This window comes from Schistocerca gregaria, chromosome 1, assembly GCF_023897955.1.
Source record: "Schistocerca gregaria isolate iqSchGreg1 chromosome 1, iqSchGreg1.2, whole genome shotgun sequence".
In the NCBI taxonomy this organism is placed as follows: domain Eukaryota; kingdom Metazoa; phylum Arthropoda; class Insecta; order Orthoptera; family Acrididae; genus Schistocerca; species Schistocerca gregaria.
This window is the reverse complement of record NC_064920.1, coordinates 893,597,959-893,617,745: the sequence shown is the minus strand read 5'-3', so window position 1 is coordinate 893,617,745 and position 19,787 is coordinate 893,597,959. Positions and strand designations below refer to the sequence as shown.

The following is a 19,787-nucleotide window of genomic DNA, read 5'->3' as shown; positions in this document are numbered from 1 at the left end:
TCTTCCAAGAAAATAAAAATTTCTTCTGAACTTCTGCCCATTTTAATTCTTAGCCTGCAGGCACCTGTGTTTAAATTGGTTTTCAATTATTTCAGAGTGTGTGCCAAAAACTGGGTATTGATACTGGTGATCGTCTTCGAACAAATTCAAGAAAGCTTAAATTTTTGGTTGGGAGCTTGCCGCCTGATTCACTTTTTCCACCTTTTCAAGATTTTGATGTTGTGCACAATTATTTACAGACAAACACACCCAGTATGCAAGCTCGTCTAAGGAAAAGAGGCCAAAATGGTATGCTGTTCATTTTATAACTGTAATTTAATACAACATATCAACAATCTCATTGTTAATGATTATTATTCAGTTGAAAATTTTATGGAAAGGGTAGTTGCTACTCACCATATAGTGGAGATGCTGAGTAAGACGCACAACAAGAAGCCTGTCAAACAAGGCTTTCAGACAAACAGGCCTTTATCAGAATTGGGCAACAACCCACACACACTCACACACACACACACACACACACACACACACACACACACACACACACACACACGAATGCAACTCACATGCACATTGACCTATTGTGACTCAGTGTCTCTGCTATAAGGTGTATAGCAACTATCATTTTTATAATATTGTTATAATTCTATCCTGGATTTTCCATTGTTTTATTATTCAGTTGAAATGTTCTTTAAGAGTTATGCACCCTGGCGGCATGAGATACCTCTAGTTCTAAAGCAGGATTTAAGCCAATATATAGTACATAAAGTTTGCATTCAAAAACAATATGTATACTATGATTAACATAAACATTGTAAGGAAACTTCTGGCAAAATGCAAATACTTTAGAAATAAGAATTCATCCAAACCTAGCAGGTTTTCATTCTTTTTTGTGTGCCTATCAATGATTCAGTGCTTCTACCAATTAATGAGTCGTCTCCATTATTCCTAGAGTATTTATAAGTACTGTATTTTCCTGAGTGTAAGACGATACTGAATATAAGATGATCCCCCCCCCCTTTTTTTTTTAAAAAAAAAAAAAAAAGAAAAAGAAAAAGAGGCTCCTTGAGAAAAACTTCTGTTCTACGTGTTCTGATTAATCAAAATTACAAATTGTTTTATTGACATATATACCAAAAAGTTAAATTTTACCTTTTATAAACATATGCCTTTTATTGTGTACAGATTTTGATAATATTAGGAACAAAACGAAATGATTCACATTAATTTTCAAACCACTGTATTTTCTACCTTTTATGCTTACTGACCCTGTAGTCTGTTATATCACTATTTTTAATCATCATCCAAATAGCATAGCTATGAAATTTACACTGAAGTGCCAGAGAAACTGATGTAGGCATATGTATTCAAGTACAGAGATGTGAAAACAGGCAGGATACAGCACTGTCGTCAGCGACATATTTATAAGACACTATTGTCTGGCATAGTGTGAAATATGCTCACTATTTTTATATACAGTACTTAGCATATTTCGTGACAGTACCTTTTCCGTGAAATGTTTACAAGACGATATTTGTCTTGGCTTCAGTCGTCTAGTGGAAGTATGATTCCACAATGCAGTTTCATCGGCTGCAGAAATGGCCTGATGCAATGTGTTTGCCTCATTTTTGGTGTTTCAAATACCATTTCTTCGAATGTGGTTTCTTCTTGAAGTTTATATAAAAAACTAGTAACATAATTCATTTTTTCCTGTTCACTAGCAAATATTTATAACGGCGACCTGCACATTGTTCAACCGTCAACACACACCAGGAGTTCACTGCCGACTGACTACAGTCAAAGACGACTCCAACGTCAAAGACATTTTACACAACACACAAGGTTCCACTTGTAATCAGTCTCTTTGATATTCTTTGTCACATCTACTAATAGTAATCAATATGCTGTCACTCTCAAAAATATAAGTAAATTAGCATAAAATAAGGCAAATTACAATTTAAAAAAAAATTGACAAAAATATAAGAAAACATTTACAACTTCCCTCATTAGATTTGGTATCGACAAATCCAGTAGAAAATAACACACCTCCCAGATCCATTACAAGTTGTTAGATGGGTCACTGCTACTACAATGGCAGTTCAAGATTTGAGTGAGTTTGAACATTGTGTTGTAGTCGGCGCATGAGTGATGGGGCACAGCATCTAAAACATAGCAATGAGGTGGGGATTTTCCTGTATGACCATTTCACAAGTGTACCGTAAATATCAGGAATATGATAAATCTCCAACATCACTGCAGCTGGAAAAAGATCCTGCAAGAACAGGACCAATGACGAACGTCTGAAGAGAATTGTTCAATGCGAAAGAAGTGCAACCCTTCCACAGATTGTGCTGCAGATTTAAATGCTGGGCCATCAAAGTGTGTCAGCGTGCAAACCATGCAATGAAACATCGACATGGGCTTTTGGAGCTGAAGGCCCACTCATGTACCTTTAATGACTGCATGACACAAAGCTTTACACCTCGCGTGGGCCTGTCAGCCCTGACATTGGACTGGTGATGACTGGAAACATGTTGCCTGGTCAGATGAGTCTTGTTACAAATTATATTGAGCCGATGGACATGTATGGGTATGGGGACAACCTCATGAGTTCATGGTCCCTGCTTGTCAGCAGGGGATTGTTTAAGCTGGTGGAGGCTCTGTAGTGTTGTGGGGTGTGTGCAATTGGAGTGATATGGGACACCAGGTCTAAGTGACGCATACGTAAGCATCCTGTCTGATCACCTGCATCCATTCATGTCCATTGTGCATTCAGACGGACTTCAGCAATCCCATCAGGACAATGCAACACCCCAGACGTCCAGGCTTTCTGAAGAGTGGCTCTATGAACACACTCATGAGTTTAAACACTTCCTCTGGCCACCAAACTCTCCAGACATGAATATTATTGAGCATATGTGGGATGCCTTGCAGCATGCTGTTCAGAAGAGCTGTCCACTCCCTCGCACTCTTATGGATTTATGGACAGCTCTCAGGATTTGTAGTGTCAATGCCCTCCAGTACTACTTCTGACATTAGTAGAGTCGATGCCATGCTATGTCATGTTGCGACACTTCTGCTTGCTCATGGAGGCCATACACAATATTAGGCAGGTGCACCAGATTTCGTTGGCTCTTCTGTGTGTCTTCATTGTCACAAATGTTTGGTTGCTTCTTATGAATATGTTGCTATTTTTGAGATGGTAGTTACGGAGGGAAATGAGATCGCAGCTGGTTTTTTATACATATCAGATTTTACTTCTATGCGGACATGAAAATGCTGCAATGTGTAATGCTTGCAAACACAAACCCTGCCCACCGCTTTGTCATTGGCTGTGTAGAACCAGTTGGCACACCTCCTTTCATTCCCATCATGCATGACAGTGAGTATCGACCACTTTGCAGCCTGAAACACATGACGACATCACCGGCCCCTACGTAGACTTTTACTGTCTCCTGCAGAAATGAATACTATTCTTGTGTATTTTACCGAGCGAGGTGGTGCAGTGGTTAGCACACTGGACTCGCATTCGGGAGGACGACGGTTCAAGCCCATCTCCAGCCATCCTGATTTAGGTTTCCCGTGATTTCCCTAAATCGTTTCAGGCAAATGCCGGGATGGTTCCTTTGAAAGGGCACGGCTGATTTCCTTCTCTACCCCGAGCTTGCGCTCCGTCTCTAATGACCTCGTTGTCAACGAGACGTTAAACACTAATCACCACCACCACCACTTGTGTATTTTTCCAATTTTAAATTCAGTTCGATTCCGACTACAAATGGATTCAGGGAAACTGAGGTTTAAATATGGTAGCTGTTATTAAAAAGCCGAAGTATGTGCTATACATTCCCATGACTGGCCACATGACAAAATTTGCTGCTCACTCACTTCTTCCCCCCCCCCCCCCCCCCCCCCCCCCCCCCCCCCCTTTCCCCGTTGGCAATCTTCAAGCTGTTCCTCTACCAACCCTTCCGAAGTACTGACCTTGAGCAACTATGAAAAACTGTTTGTCACATTTTCTAGTGTGCAGCTCATCTGTAACAATACCAGTTAATTCATAAATTAAAGGTCACAATTACAACTCGGTCCTATTCTTGAACTTTTGCTCATTGGTACTGTCTCCATGACAGGTGTTGCTACTGTAATTTATTCTTGTGATAACAATTACACGCAATCTAATATGATTTACTTGCTTTGTTAGACATCTCATTCTGGATTAATTTTTCTTTTCATTTCAACTGGATGTCACAATCATATTCTAAAGCTGGTCATGTTTTTACCCACTACTGTTATACATGAAGAGTGACTGAATTTCACATTTGCAGTCCACTTCGTAAATCAATAATCGTTATTCACTCAGAAAAAAATAAAATATTGGTCTGGGTTTTGAATCAAATATTATTTTTTTTAAAGTCTTTGTTTACATTTTTGAACACAAAAATTGGAAATTTTGTGGTGAGGTCTTATGGGACCAAATTGCTGAGGTCATCGGTCTCTCCATTTTTTAATGTTAACTTTATGTAAAAATACTGTTTGTGTACAGTGTTCATACATGTATGATGAGAAGATTTACTGCAAACCTGTTTGAATACAATGAAAATTTGTAAGATGATAGAATTTAATGCTTTTTCGTCCTTTGTGTCACAAAAATTTCAGATTTTAATCAGTGCAATAGACCTTTGCAGTGGCTAGTTCATAGTTTCTTGCATATCTCTTGCACTAGCACAGCACAGGTCAGTGTCATGTGATTGTGAGAGCAATGTGCATATTGTATCAGATGTTTCGAGATATTGGGAAATCTTGAGCCTGTCTGAATGGGGAGTATCATTTGCAGAGCCCTGCCCTTCAGAGTTTTTCAGAACCTACATCTACATCCATACTCTGCAACGGTGTGTGGCGGAGGGTACCTTAAGTACCTCTATCAATTCTCCCTTCTATTCCAGTCTCCGCAAGCCATCTGACGGTGTGTGGCGGAAGGCACCCTGAGTACCTCTTTCGGTTATACCTTCTATTCCAGTCTCGTATTATTCGTGGAAAGAATGATTGTCGGTATGCCTCTGTGTGGGCTCTAATCTCTCTGATTTTATCCTCATGGTCTCTTCGCGAGATATACGTAGGAGGGAGCAATACACTGCTTGACTCCTATGTGAAGGTATGTTCTCAAAACTTCAACAAAAGCCCGTACCGAGCTACTGAGCGTCTCTCGTGCAGAGTCTTCCACTGCAGTTTATCTATCATCTCCGTACCACTTTCGCGATTACTAAATGATCCTGTAACGAAGCGTGCTGCTCTCCGTTGGATCATGTCTATCTCATCTATCAACCCTATCTGGTACGGATCCCACACTGCTGAGCAATATTCAAGCAGTGAGCGAACAAGTGTACTGTAACCTACTCCCTTTGTTTTCGGAATGCATTTCATTAGGCTTCTTCCAATGAATCTCAGTCTTGCATCTGCTTTACCGACGATCAGCTTTATGTGATGATTCCATTTTAAATCACTCCTAATGCGTAGTCCCAGATAATTTATGGAATTAGCTACTTCCAGTTGCTGACCTGCTATATTGTAGCTAAACGATAAGGGATCTTTCTTTCTGTGTATTTGCAGCACATTACACTTGTCTACATTGAGATTCAATTGCCATTCCCTGCACCATGCGTCAATTCACTGCAGATCCTCCTGCATTTCAGTACAATTTTCCATTGTGACAACCTCTCAATACACCACGGCATCATCTGCAAAAAGCCTCAGTGAACTTCCGATGTCATCCACAAGGTCATTTATGTATATTGTGAATAGCAATGGTCCTGTGACACTCCCCTGCGGCACACCTGAAATCACTCTTACTTCGGAAGACTTCTCTCCATTGAGAATGACATGCTGCGTTCTGTTATCTAGGAACTCCTCAATCCAATCACACAATTGGTCTGATAGTCCATATGCTCTTACTTTGTTCATTAAACGACTTTGGGGAACTGTATCAAACGCCTTGCGGAAGTCGAGAAACACGGCATCTACCTGTGAACCCGTATCTATGGCCCTCTGAGTCTCGTGGTCGAATAGTGCGAGCTGGGTTTCACACAACTGTCTTTCTCGAAACCCGTGCTGATTCCTACAGAGTAGATTTCTAGTCTCCAGAAAAGTCATTATACTCGAACATAATAAGTGTTCCAAAATTCTACAACTGACCGACGTTAGAGATATAGGTCTATAGTTCTGCACATCTGTTCGACGTCCCTTCTTGAAAAGATGAATGACCTGTGCCCTTTTCCAATCCTTTGGAACGCTATGCTCTTCTAGAGACCTACGGTACACCACTGCAAGAAGGGGGGCAAGTTCCTTCGCGTACTCTGTGTAAAATGGAACTGGTATCCCATCAGGTCCAGCGGCCTTTCCTCTTTTGAGCGACTTTAATTGGTTCTCTATCCCTCTGTCATCTATTTCGATATCTACCATTTTAGCATCTGTGTGACAATCTAGAGAAGGAAGCACAGTGCAGTCTTCCTCTGTGAAACAGCTTTGGAAAAAGACATTTAGTATTTCGGCCTTTAGTCTGTCATCCTCTGTTTCAGTACCATTTTGGTCACAGAGTGTCTGGACATTTTGTTTTGATCCACCTACCGCTTTGACTAAGACCAAAATTTCTTAGGATTTTCTGCAAAGTCAGTACATAGAACTTTACTTTCGAATTCATTGAACGCCTCTCGCATAGCCCTCCTCACACTACATTTCGCTTCGCGTAATTTTTGTTTCTCTGCAATTCTTTGGCTATGTTTATGTTTGCTGTGAAGTTCCCTTTGCTTCCGCAGCAGTTTTCTAACTCGGTTATTGTACCATGGTGGCTCTTTTCCATCTCTTACGATCTTGCTTGGCACATACTCATCTGACACATATTGTACGATGGTTTTGAACTTTGTCCACTGATCCTCAATGCTATCTGTACTTGAGACAAAACTTTTGTGTTGAGCTGTCAGGTACTGTGAAATCTGCTTTTTGACGCTTTTGTTAAACAGAAAAATCTTCCTACCTTTTTCAATATTTCTATTTACGGCTGAAATCATCAATGCAGTAACCACTTTATGATCACTGATTCCCTGTTCTGCGTTAACTGTTTCAAATAGTTCGGGTGTGTTTGTCACCAGAAGGTCTAATATGTTATCGCCACGAGTCGGTTCTCTGTTTAACTGCTCAAGGTAGTTTTCAGATAAAGCACTTAAAAAAATTTCACTGGATTCTTTTTCCCTGCCGCCCGTTATGAACGTTTGAGTCTCCCAGTCTATATCCGGCAAATTAAAATCTTTACCCAGAACTATAATATGGTGGGGAAATCTATTCGAAATATTTTCCAAATTATGCTTCAGGTGCTCAGCCACAACAGCTGCGGAGCCAGGGGGCCTATAGCGACATCCAATTACCATGTCTGAGCTTGCTTTAACTGTGATCTTTACCCTAATTATTTCATATTTCGGATCTCCGTCAATTTCCTTCAATACTATTGCACTTCTTATCGCTATACACATGCCGCCCCTTTCACTGTCCAGCTTCTCTCTGCGATATACATTCCAATCTGAGTTTAGATTTTCATAACTGTTTACATCTGGTTTCAGCCATCTTTCTGTCCCTAGTACTATGTGGGCATTGTGACCGTTTTATAATGAGAGCAGTTCTGGGACCTTTCTACAGACGCTGCTGCAGTTTACTATTAGCACATTAATTTGCTATTTCCTGTTGCATTTTGCCTACTTCTACCTTGCCGCATCTCAGGCGGTGTCTTGTCGAGCCTAGGAAGCTAATTCTCTAACCTAAAATACCCACATGTGCACTTAACACGTACTGCACTACCCTTGTAGCCGCTTCCGGCGTGTAGTGCACGCCTGACCTATTCAGAGGGACCCTACATTTCTCCACCCGATAGCAGAGGTCGAGAAATTTGCACCCCAGATCTCTGCAGAATCATCTGAGCCTCTGGTTTAAGCCTTCTACTCGGCTCCAAACCAGAGGACCGCGATCGGTCCTGGGAATGATACTACAAATAGTTAGCTCAGATTCCACCCCGCGAGCGAGTCTTTCCACCTTCACCAACTCCGCCAGCTGCCTGTACGAACTGAGGATGACCTCTGAACCCAGACGGCAGGAGTCATTGGTGCCGACATGAGCAACAATTTGCAGTCGGGTGCACCCAGTGCTCTCTATCGCCGCTGGCAGAGCCTCCTCCACATCTCGGATGAGACCCCCCGGCAAGCAGACAGAGTGAACACTGGCCTTCTTCCCCGACCTTTCCGCTATTTCTCTAAGGGGCCCCATCACCCGCCTAATGTTGGAGCTCCCAATCAGTAGTATACCCCTCCCACCATGTGCCTGCTCAGACCTTGCTGAAGGAGCAGCCACATGTCCACTCACAGGGAGAGTGGGTGATGCCACACAGCCAGCCTCCACATTGACCCTCGGCCGCTTGCGCCGTGAACGCCGCTGAACCCACCACTCCCCTTGGGGAGAGGGTGGTCTAATCGCGCCTGGTACCCGCGAAGATGTCTAGACAGTAGGGTCAGTGGGTAAATCATGTAACACCTGGGATGTACCATGCGACGCACCGGACTCCACACTGCCGCTACACTCAGAGGCAGCAGCCTGAAGACGGCTACCAACATGTTCAGCTGTTCACGAACAGTTGCCAGCTCCTCCTGCATCTGTACACAGCAGTCACACATCCTGTCCATCCTAAGAGATAAATTTACTGTAGAGAGTTAATCAACTTTTAACTAGACTGCTAATTCACTAAAGGCAGCTGATAGTTGACTAAACTGTGGTTACTAGACACTTCTTGTAGAAATCAATGAAAATAGCACTACCTGTCTCTGGACTGTATTCAAAACAAACACTAGCACTATTGGCACTGTGGCTGACTAAAGGGACTCTCTCTGACTGTATTCAAAACAAACACGAAATCTATGGAACACTATTACTAGCACTCGACAATTAAAGCATCCTAAAAGCAAAAACACACGGAAGAAGAAGTGACAAGTAAGAAATATACAGTTAGTACTTAAATTAACGTAGCTCGCTGCACAGCAGACGTGACGCAGATGGCAGTTACTGAATAACTCTGCACATGACTTCAATAGGCAAAGCTTCATCTCGAAATGTAAGACGACCCCTATATCCTTCACTAAATAATGTAAAAATTTTGTCAGAAGTAATAGTTTAATCTGTGAATATGAGGACGCTGTAGTTTTCAAATAACAGATTTGGTACAAAATGATATAGTTGGATATATTTGGTAATATACTGTACTAACATTACATATCTTATGACATCTACAGTTATTATAATATTACCCATGAAAACACACATTGGAAGAGAGTTAAACACTTCACACTCATAGAACATACAGGGTGATTTTTTCCACCATGATTGATAAGAGGATACAGAACAAAGAAGGTCAAATGAATATATGTCCAGAAACGAATGGTTTCCATAGTAGAGACCATTTATTCAGTCATACTTTCTTACAGAGACTGCTGTGCTGTGCCATGCAGCCAGTCACAATATTATAGTTTCCTTCTAGAGGATGGTACTGTTCCTCATACGTCATGCCCTAGTGCCCTCTCCTGCCATAGTCATTGGTAATGTTAAGTCTGATACACTTTTCTTACTGACTCAACTTGTAGTGGATGTGATAAAGCGTTGTACACAATGGTTCCACATTCGAATTAAGAGACTGCCAACATGGCGTTTATTTATGGAAAGGCAAATGGTAATGGACAGTGGGCAGTAAAGGTCAAAGGTTGTAACACACGCACACGCACACTGCGCACAACAGTGTTTTGTCACTTGTCTGAGACTGGGTGGTTTCAGGAAATCATGAGGAATATACCCATAACATTTGGACACCAGACTTTGTGGAAAATGTGATTAACACTGTGGAAGGTGACTGCCGTGTCTGTTCCAGGCAGTTGCCCCACCAGTATGGGGCAAGCCAGTCAACCATGTGGAACATTTTCCGTGACAGTTTTTACTACACTTATCACTTACAGCATGTGCAGGGATCATTATTAGTGGCCGACTTTCCCTATCGGGAGCAGTTTTGTCACTGGTTTTTTCACCAGGCAACCACGATTGTGGGATTTGTCATGTATCCTGTTCACAGATAAAGCCACCTTTACACAGAGTGGTATGTTCAACTTTCATAATCCATCTGTGGGATAGTATGCAGAACCCCCGTTATTTGGTGACAGTGAATCATCAGTATCGGTGCAGCCAGAATGTATGGGCCGTGATAATTGGTGACCGTATTTTTGGGCCATTCTTCCTTCCATGTCACCTAATAGGCCAGAACTATTGGCATTTCTTGTGGGTGACTTTGCCTCCCTTGCCGGAAGAACTGCCATTCATGATTCGAAGGGTTGTGTGGCTGCTATATGGTGGTGCTCCAGCCCACTTTGCCATTAACATCCGGATGCATCTTAATCATGTCTTCTCTGGTGGACAGATCAGTTAAGGGGATCCAGTTGCATGGCCTGTTCATTCACCAGATTTCAACCCATGTGATTTCTGGTTTTGGGGCCATCTCAAAAGTATCAAGTATGCAGAGCCCATTCCAGATGTAGAGACAGTGGGGCAGCATATTCATGTTGCATTTGACAAAGTTCGGATGGAGCATGGCGGATGTGAACACGTGAGACAGAACATGCTATGGCACGTTTGTGCATGTGCTGAAGTACATGGAAACCATTTTCAACTCGTACTGTAATGTGGTTGCATGGTACAGTACACATTAGACCACAGTCTCTGAAACAGTGTACGATTGAATAAATGGTCTCAGGCATGGAAACCTTGCATTTCCGGTCATAAGTTCATGAGAATTTTTTTGTTCCATGGAATATCATTTATCAGTCTCTAGAATTTGTGCATGATGGAAAAAAATAACCCTGTGTAATCATTTCACAATCTTCTTGTCACCATGATTACTTTATCATGTTGGTACATGACTACTGATGCTGAGCCACAAACAACAGTAGTAGAAACATCCTTTTGTAAAAAATATTCTTGTAATACTTTGTAGTTTGTTGGATAGAGTGCACATGGAATTATGTGATCATTTTCAGTTTTTCACTCCTTTCCTATCTATATGTCTTGGAATTCTTATTTTAAAATTTCCTAAAAGGTTTCTACACAGGATCAGGGATGGAAAGATGAGGCAGCAGCTTGACCACCAAGCAATTCTCGTGTTACATTCTTAGTGTAGCTCATGAGCAACATACGGAATCACACCGCTGCAATTATTTGTTGACATCACATTCACTGAATATGAATATGTCACTATGCTGATTTAGCTATAGGAGCTTTATGATTGGCTGTTGTTGACTGACTTAACTTTTTCTGCTACATTGTGTCCCCTTTAGACACAAAATTTTATGCCTGCAAGCTTTTTCTTGTATGTATGACAAAATGACTTCTTACCTCCATCCAAACTTTACCATCAGTTGGCGTAAATAAAGTATTGTGATGCTACTTAAATTGAGTAACTCTAATAACACCATCAGCACACTAAAACGAGAGCTGTTACTTTGACAATTTTTAATTGAGGCTGAAGACTATTTGTTACAATATTTGCACTATAGCTCCAGAATATCGCAAACAGAAAAGGGAAAACAACACAGTGAAGATGAATCATCACATAAAATAGCACAAGGTATTGAGTAATGAAATATCATCTACTTTACTGATTCAGTTAAGGCAAAATAGTGTGTTTAAATATTTTTTAAAACAAGACATACTTTTCAAGAGGAATTGTGATTTGAATTTTATATCTCACTTCTCATGAGGGACCAAGCAGCAGCAGCATGGTCGTCATGATCTTGAGGGAGTTCTTACATACATTCAAAAATTCAGTTGCTAAAGTCTATACCAATAATAAAACTGTAAAACTGTTGTGCCTGTTTGTTTGAACACACTAAGCTCCTTAAGTATATCTCCTAAAGTATGTGTTTTCTCCAGACTTCTTAACTACCTCTCCTCCCTCCCCTTTCAGAAAAGTATCTTTAGTGACAAGTTGAGAACACCTTCTCTTGTTGCCATTTAGATCTGCTTCTTTTCATGAAACATTGCAGATTTTAAAAGGATTAACTGGACTTTATATTGTGACAAAATCATACGAACTGATTAAACTAGCGCCTTAGGGCAACACAGCTCAGTAGTTTGTGAAAAAGCTCATCCTCAGTATAAAATAAACATTTAGCTTATTCAGTTATCTTGTTGAAAAACCCACAGCAATTATAATTTCACCACTACTGATGGTCTTCAAAGAAGTATAATGCTCAATTGAGGGAAGGGGGAAAAAAACTTGTAGTTACTTGCGTACCATGGTAGAGGAGAAAGTTTCACATATTAATAGTAAGGAAAAATACTCTCTTTATGTGCTACAATTTACCAAAAATCTCATTTAGATGTCTCAAACTGTTACTGACAAAAGGGGGGACATTACAAATATTTCATTCTGGGTGTATTACTTATGCTCATGAACAGAAGTGAGTGTCCTATATACTATCCATTTACTTGAGATTGGAGATAGATATACATGTCCTCACAAGTTTATAGAAAACTTCAGTGCATTAGATACATTTCATACATAGATGTGAATGACCCAACAGGCACCAAACTCGCAGTGACCTTTATTTTTCATTGCAAACTATTGGAATTTAATGCAGTAGGTTACTTAATTTGAAAATCTCAAAGTAACTATGACCAGTAAAAAATAAGCAGTTCTTCATGAGACTGACAAATGGGGCTATCAGATGTGAGAAAATCAAATGCTTTTACTAAACAATTTGTTGAAATCATTTGAGAAAGATTGAAGAGTAAGTGGCAGTTCGTGAAATTCTATTTTGTCTGACATTTTAAGCAGCATTCTCTAAGAGATCCTGGCTTTTGGGCGATGACATCAGATGCCAAGAGGGTTCCTGATTGGCCAGTCCACAGGTAGGTTTCAGCGAAGCTTACAAAGGAAATAGCACCACGGCTATCGTGGAAAATGTCAGAAACTTCGTAGAGGGAAGCAGGCTAGCACTCAATGAAGCTTGCTTGGAAGTTGTCACCCAAACTAGTGAGTAAGATTACAGTGAATCTTATTCTGTGCAAGCTGAGATTTACAGTTTTGTGTAATGACTGGACAAGTGTAGCAGAGATTTTAAAATTTTGTGAAGGAACAGGATTATTCCCTAAATTATTATGTCATAGTTTAAAAAAATCTATCATCAGAGTAGCCTGCTCTTCCCATTTCTTATTTGTAGTCCACCAGCCACAACTATTGGATCTGCTATTGCAAATACTTTTATCTTAAGCTTAATGTTCTAATGAATGGATAAGGAAGGTTTTAGAACTTTTTAAACTCAATCTTCCACAAACAATGATTTTAGCAACTAATAATGCACCTGCTGGGCACCCCAAACATCAGGTACTTGTGACTAATTGTAATGTATTGTGTTTACAAAGTCATTGTAATTAAAATTCAGCACTTCATTGTGTATAGTAGCAGCTTGATAGCAGTATCATTTATACACATGACATCATGAAATTTTGAAGATCTGTTGTTTAGAAAATGTTTCATACATTGTGCAGTTTGTATCGTACCATGTTGCAACTTGTAAATATGTATCATACCGAATTTAACAGTTTCTTTCCCAGGCAGTATGTAACCTTAACTTTTGAGATACATATTTTAATTCTTCATAGTATCACAAGGTAGAATGGAGAAACATTTGGTCAGACTAAATTTAAAGGTGACTAATGATTTTAAATAGGAATCTAAGACAATATTATTTGTGTTCTTTGAAACATACAAGTGAACAGTTTCTGTGCTGTGATGAGACATTGAGTGCTTTACCCTGTTCTTGGCACCAGTTCACAGTGATTGATGTCTCTTCTGTTAATGATGTCCCTTCTGCCTTGTAAGTGATATCAAATGATACTTAATTTCTCCAGGTTTGATTCCACAAAGTCAGCGTTATTTCTGTTGAGACAGGATATTGGTATTTATTTAAACAACTATTGACTAATTTTACAAGAGGACAAATAAGTTACACACATCAAACAACACGGACATCTAATTTTCGTATGTATCACACAAGCAATAGACATGTAATTATGAATGAGAACATATACTGTGCTTAGTTTTTCAGGACTTACGCTTAAAACTTTACCACTTGTGTGATAGCAACTGTATTATGAATAATGTAGGTTGCTACTCACGATAAAGATGATGTTTTGAGTTGCAGACAGGCACAACTAAAGACAGTTACACATTAGCTTTGAGCCAAAGCCATCTTCAAAAAAACAAATGAATACTCTTTTATTCATTCAAGCAAGCACACCTCACACATACATGACTGACATCTCTGGCAACTCGGTCCAATCAGTGTGGATGTGGTTTTTATGTTGTTTCCCATACTCACTTAGGTAACTACTGGGCGATAGTATGATTCTCAGGTTCTGCCTCAGTTGCATCATACACACACACTCTGAAAAATGATGTCACATCTTACAACAAAATCTACATTAGATGCAGACAGATTGTGTTCATGGATGTAAAAAAAAAAAAAAAGGATGCTTTTTGGAATGGCAACCATCTCATAATAATAGCCTATAGACATGTGAGAAATTAGAAATGCACCATACCAGGTCTGAGACCAGTTGAACTGGATGTAGGGCTGTAGCCTCTGTGTGTGTGTGTGTGTGTGTGTGTGTGTGTGTGTTTGTGTGTGTGGATGGATGAATGGGTTAGTGGGTGGGCAGATGATACGTAGTGATATTGGATGATCTAGTTGTTGTTTGGTTGGCACATGATTGATAGTCATGGACTTCAAAATTATTACATAGCCTAGATTTCCAGTAGTAGTTCAAATAAACACACAAAAAGTTTTTGTGGAAGTAATTTCAGTTTACAAAAAATATTTCTCTCTGCAGCTGGTAATTTATAAAGTATTCCATTTGTTGATACAGGTCACTGGAGCTACATACACACAATCCGAAAGCCAAAGATTCGTGACCAGATTGTGGAAGTGAGAACTCAGCTCACTCACAGAGACTATATAAATATGTTGGCCCAAAAAGATGACTCACATTTCACAATTTTCAAGAAAAGGAGATGTTTCCTTGTTAATAACCAATATTTCCAGCTAGATATTTACAAAGAGCCATGTCATCCAAGGTTTGCACATATCATATTTTCAATTTAATTTACCAATAATTTAATATTTCCTTGCCAATAATTGTTTTCACATTAATTGCCTAAGTTTACTTCAGTGTAGAAAAATATTGGCTGGCCTGTTGCCACACTTGTTGGTTTTCGTGTAACATACTGTGCAATTGGATAGATTTGTTTGCTGCAGACACAATGAAACATTGTAAAAACTGTTATCTTTAATTGTACTTTATTGAAGATTTTTGTTACTGTGGTTAATAAATTAAAACTTTTAGTAAGGCCCATGAACCACAGACATTGCCAAGGTGATTTTACGTTCTCTGATTTCAGTGCTAAAAATTCCATAATTTTACATTTTGTACCAGTAAGATTTACCTCAAGTTTGTGTTCTTACTTGACGTCTTGCTTGGTTTTGTCCCATTTTCTTCCTATTGACATTTGATATGATGGAACAGGTTATAAGTGGCACAAAAGACAGACAGTTCACATCCTGGGTAGTGCAGAGATAAGGGAATATTTTAGGCCATTGCGGGGAGGGGAGATGTGACAGGGGAAATTCTGACATAATGTATGATCAGCATTATCAACACGACTTATAATGTTAGGTTCACTGTGCAGTTATAATACAACTACTGCTAGGTTGCAGCAGCAATGGAAAAAACAAGACAGTTGACACCAGGTGTTCTGGACTGAGCCAGTACATGACAAAGGGGCCCAGCTACCAGCGTTTCTTATGACACTTATAACTCAGTCTCATCTTTTTGCATGCATTTTTGATGTACTGTATTCAGCAACAATGTGTGTCGTCAACCTTTTAAATTCGAACACTGAGTCTCGAAGAATTTGCTCAGTCATAATCAAGGAAATGTCGGCCATTTCCTGCTAGTGAGCTCTTATTGTCTGGTGATGTTTGTTACCCAACAGCCAGCACAGCCACCGCACCACACTAACAAATGTGAAATGAGCTCGGATGCTGGATGTGTGGAGAGGGGGGGGGGGGGGGGGGTGGCTTTTCAGTGGCAGAAGTGCTGAAAGCATTTTGTGGGGTGTTGAAAATATGCTTTTCGTACGGATGTGTTGTGGCAGAGATGTCACATGGAATCACAGCAAGATTTTTGCAATTGCACAGTTGTATTGTCAACAATACAATTGCAACTACTACATATACTACTCACATGTATGCTTTGCACCACACACTGCAGATTGTAAAGATTGGTAGCAGTGACAGAAGGCACCAAGTGAAACTGTAGCGCCTGGGCTTTCTTTTAAATTTGCGTTTTACACAGTGTACAGAAATTCATTGAACAGACTTCTGATAAGCTTGTAATGTCAGCTATGGAAGTACTCATTTTTTTCACATCTCTGTTTCTGAGTTTAAAATAACACTTTGTCAGGATGGATGTTATGAAGTGCGGTGAGCATATGAAGTGTGGCTCATAAGAAAAGTGTTAAACCATAACAGTGCGATGGTGACAAATTTGTCATTAAGAAGATTCCGATATCTTTCACCATACTTCAGTTTTTTGTCACCTTAATCAATTTTTGCTGTTTTCTGGCCAAGTGCAAGAGGAAGATCTCTCAAAAACATATAATTTGTGGTCATAGCATGTCAGAAAATTGCTCAATTATCATGTACCCAGATACCAATTTCAATTTTTTGACCAGTTTTTACTTGCCTGTTACACCACTGTGACCTTTTTAAAACTGATGTTCATAGCCACAAATTACAGTTAAACTCTGTATTATACATTTAATTTCCTTCACTTGTACAGATTTTATACACTATATTGGAGAGGATTATGATTTTTAAGCATATATGTCAGTTACATATGTTTCTGCCTATATTGGTTTTAATATTTTCCTAGATTCTCCATTTTCCTCCATTTTATGTTTTTAAGTCTGTACCACATGAGAATAAAATGGGAGTTTTACAATAGCCATACCGTAGGTTGAACCACAATGGAGGGGTGTCTGTGGAGAGGCCAGACGAATATTTGGTTCCTGAAGAGGGGCAGTTGCCACTGCAGTAGATTCAGGGGCAACTGTTTGCATAGTATGGGATTTGGCTTTGCAACATCAACCAGTGAGGTATTAACGCTGGTACTGTGGACAGCTGAAAACAGATATTTCCGAGTGCATGCAGCTTTAGTGTATCATTAAATGATGTCATCCTCCTGGGTAAAATATTCCGGAGGTAAAGTAGTCCCCATTTAGATCTCTAGACAGGAACTTCTCAGGAGAATGTTTTTATCAGGACAACAAAGCTGGAATTCTGCAGATTGGAGTGTGGAATTTTAGGTCCCTTAATCGGGCAGGTAGGTAGGTAAAGATATAAAGGTAATTGATAGGTTGGAGTTAGATGTAGTGGGACTTAGTGAAGTTCAATGGCAGGAGGAACAGGACTTATGTTCAGGTGAATACAAAGTTAGAAATAAAAGTTCAAATAGGGGTAATGCATGAGTACATCTAATAATGAAAAAGAAAACAAGAATGTGGGTAAGCTATTATGAACAGCATAGTGAACACATTATCATAGCCAGGATACAAACAAAGCTAATGCCCACAGTAGTAAAAGTTAAATGCCAATTAGCTCCACAAGTGATGAAAAATAGAAACAATGTATTATGATGATGATGATGATGATGATGATGATGATGATATATAAGGAGTTCTTTAGATAACTGAGGGAGAAAGATTTTAATTGTGATGGAGGACTGGAATTAGATAGCAGGAAGAGGAAGAGAAGGAAAATAGTGACAGGATATGGATTGGGGGAAATGAATGAAAGAGGAAGCCAGTAGGTAGAACTTTGCACAGATCATAATTTAAATGAACACTTGGTTTAAGAACAATGAAAAAGGCTGTACTCAAGAAAGAGACCTGGACACACAGAACAATTTCGTACTGATTATGTAATGGTGAGGCAGAGATTTTGGAATCAGATTTCAAACTATGACATTTCCAGGGGCAGGTGTGGACTCTGAACACAATTTGTTGGTTATGAAATGTAGGTTAAAACTGAAAAAAATTGCTAAAAGGTAGGAAATTAGAGAGATTGGACATGGATAAGCTGAAGGAAACAGAGGTTGAGAGTTTCAGAGGGAGCAATAGCCAATGACTGACTCAAACAGGGGAAAGGAATAAAATAGATGATAAATGAGTAACATTTGAAAGATAAAATAGTGAAAGCAGCAGAGGATCAAATAGGTAAAAAGACAGTCTACAAGAAATCCTTCATTATCACAGGGATTATTGGGTTTAACACATTGCATACAGCTCATGTAGATTCATGTTTTTTCAAATGCGATTGTCATGGACAGGTCACGTAAATTTACAATTTTTATTCTGCACACATTTTCTGAGACCTGTTGCTCGTGCCACTATCTATTTCAATTTAACCAAAGGTTATATCTGAAATGGAGGGTTAAGTGCAGTGAAAGACAGTATGAACTTAATTTTATCTTTCGTTTACAGCCAACAATCAGCACGGCAAAATAGTCAGTACTCTGGTCATTGCTTTGTGCAGTATGGCATGAAAATATTTGATGGAAAGCTAGATTCTTGCTGAACTGTTTACAGACAATTGTTCTGATGTGCCAAGCGATTCAGATGATGTTTATGTAGTGGACTTGAAGAAGAAAAAAAACACGGCTATAATCAACCAAAGTGAGATAATTGCGAATTGTTTGGATGATGAAGCTTCTGACAATGAAAGCTGGCTAAAGAAGGACAAGATCATTATTTTAGAAACCTTTAGAGACATTCCAGATGTAAAAACCCTTCACACTGAGATCATTTGCATTATAATCACTGTGAAAAAATTTCTAGGTGATGAATTGCTCATCAGATGTCGACACAAAAAAAAATTGTATTACAAACAAAACAAAAACAGTTATAAATAATCTCCCAAGTCTCTCAAATTTTCGAATATCACAGCTGTTGAACTGAAATAATTTGTGGGTGTGATTATCTTGATGGAGCAAATAAAAAAAAAATCTGAAGAACTATTGGTCAAGAGAGCCTGTAATTGACAAACCAATTTTTGGCAAGCTAATGAGCAGAAATTGTTTTGAGCAATATGAAAATCATGGCACTTCAATAACAATTCCTTACTGAGTGGTCAAGAAAACTCTGCATAATTGAACTAGATAAGTTTCAGACCATATAAAAACCTGAACGGGAGATTTCTCTTAATGGAGCAATGATACAGTGGAGAGGGCAGCTTCATTTTAGGGCATATAATCCTGGAAAGCTTATCAGATATGGTTTGCGAAAATGAAAGTTGATATATCTACAATCTAGAATTATACACTAGGGAAGAGAAAAAAAGCTTCAAGACACTATTATCTCTGTACTTTCACCTCACCTTGGCATGTGGCACCATATTTATCAAGACAATTATTACAACAGTACAGCTATTGCCAAAACACTTCTAGGAAGGAAAGCAAGAGTTTGTGGTACAATCAATAGAGGGCTCCCTCAGTGTTCACAACCAGAAGCCATATCTCTAAAGGCCCGGTAGAGAGGCGACAGTCATAACAATAATTCACAATGCATCCTTATAAAATGAAATGCATGGACAGAGGTGATC

General features: G+C 39.4%; 1 protein-coding gene across 2 annotated transcripts in view; it reads left to right on the top strand.

The window, feature by feature from the left end:
- The window catches only part of LOC126273842 (TRPL translocation defect protein 14), a 249,328-nt gene that overhangs the window by 132,089 nt on the left and 97,452 nt on the right, over positions 1 to 19,787 (top strand). For both annotated transcript variants that reach the window (XR_007549693.1, XM_049977064.1), the window contains 2 exons: positions 96 to 288; positions 14,995 to 15,202. Coding sequence is in view for 1 of the 2 variants with exons in the window: in XM_049977064.1 (XP_049833021.1) it covers positions 96 to 288; positions 14,995 to 15,202 (401 nt within the window). In the remaining variant the exon portion in view is untranslated. The remainder of the gene's footprint in view (positions 1 to 95; positions 289 to 14,994; positions 15,203 to 19,787) is intronic.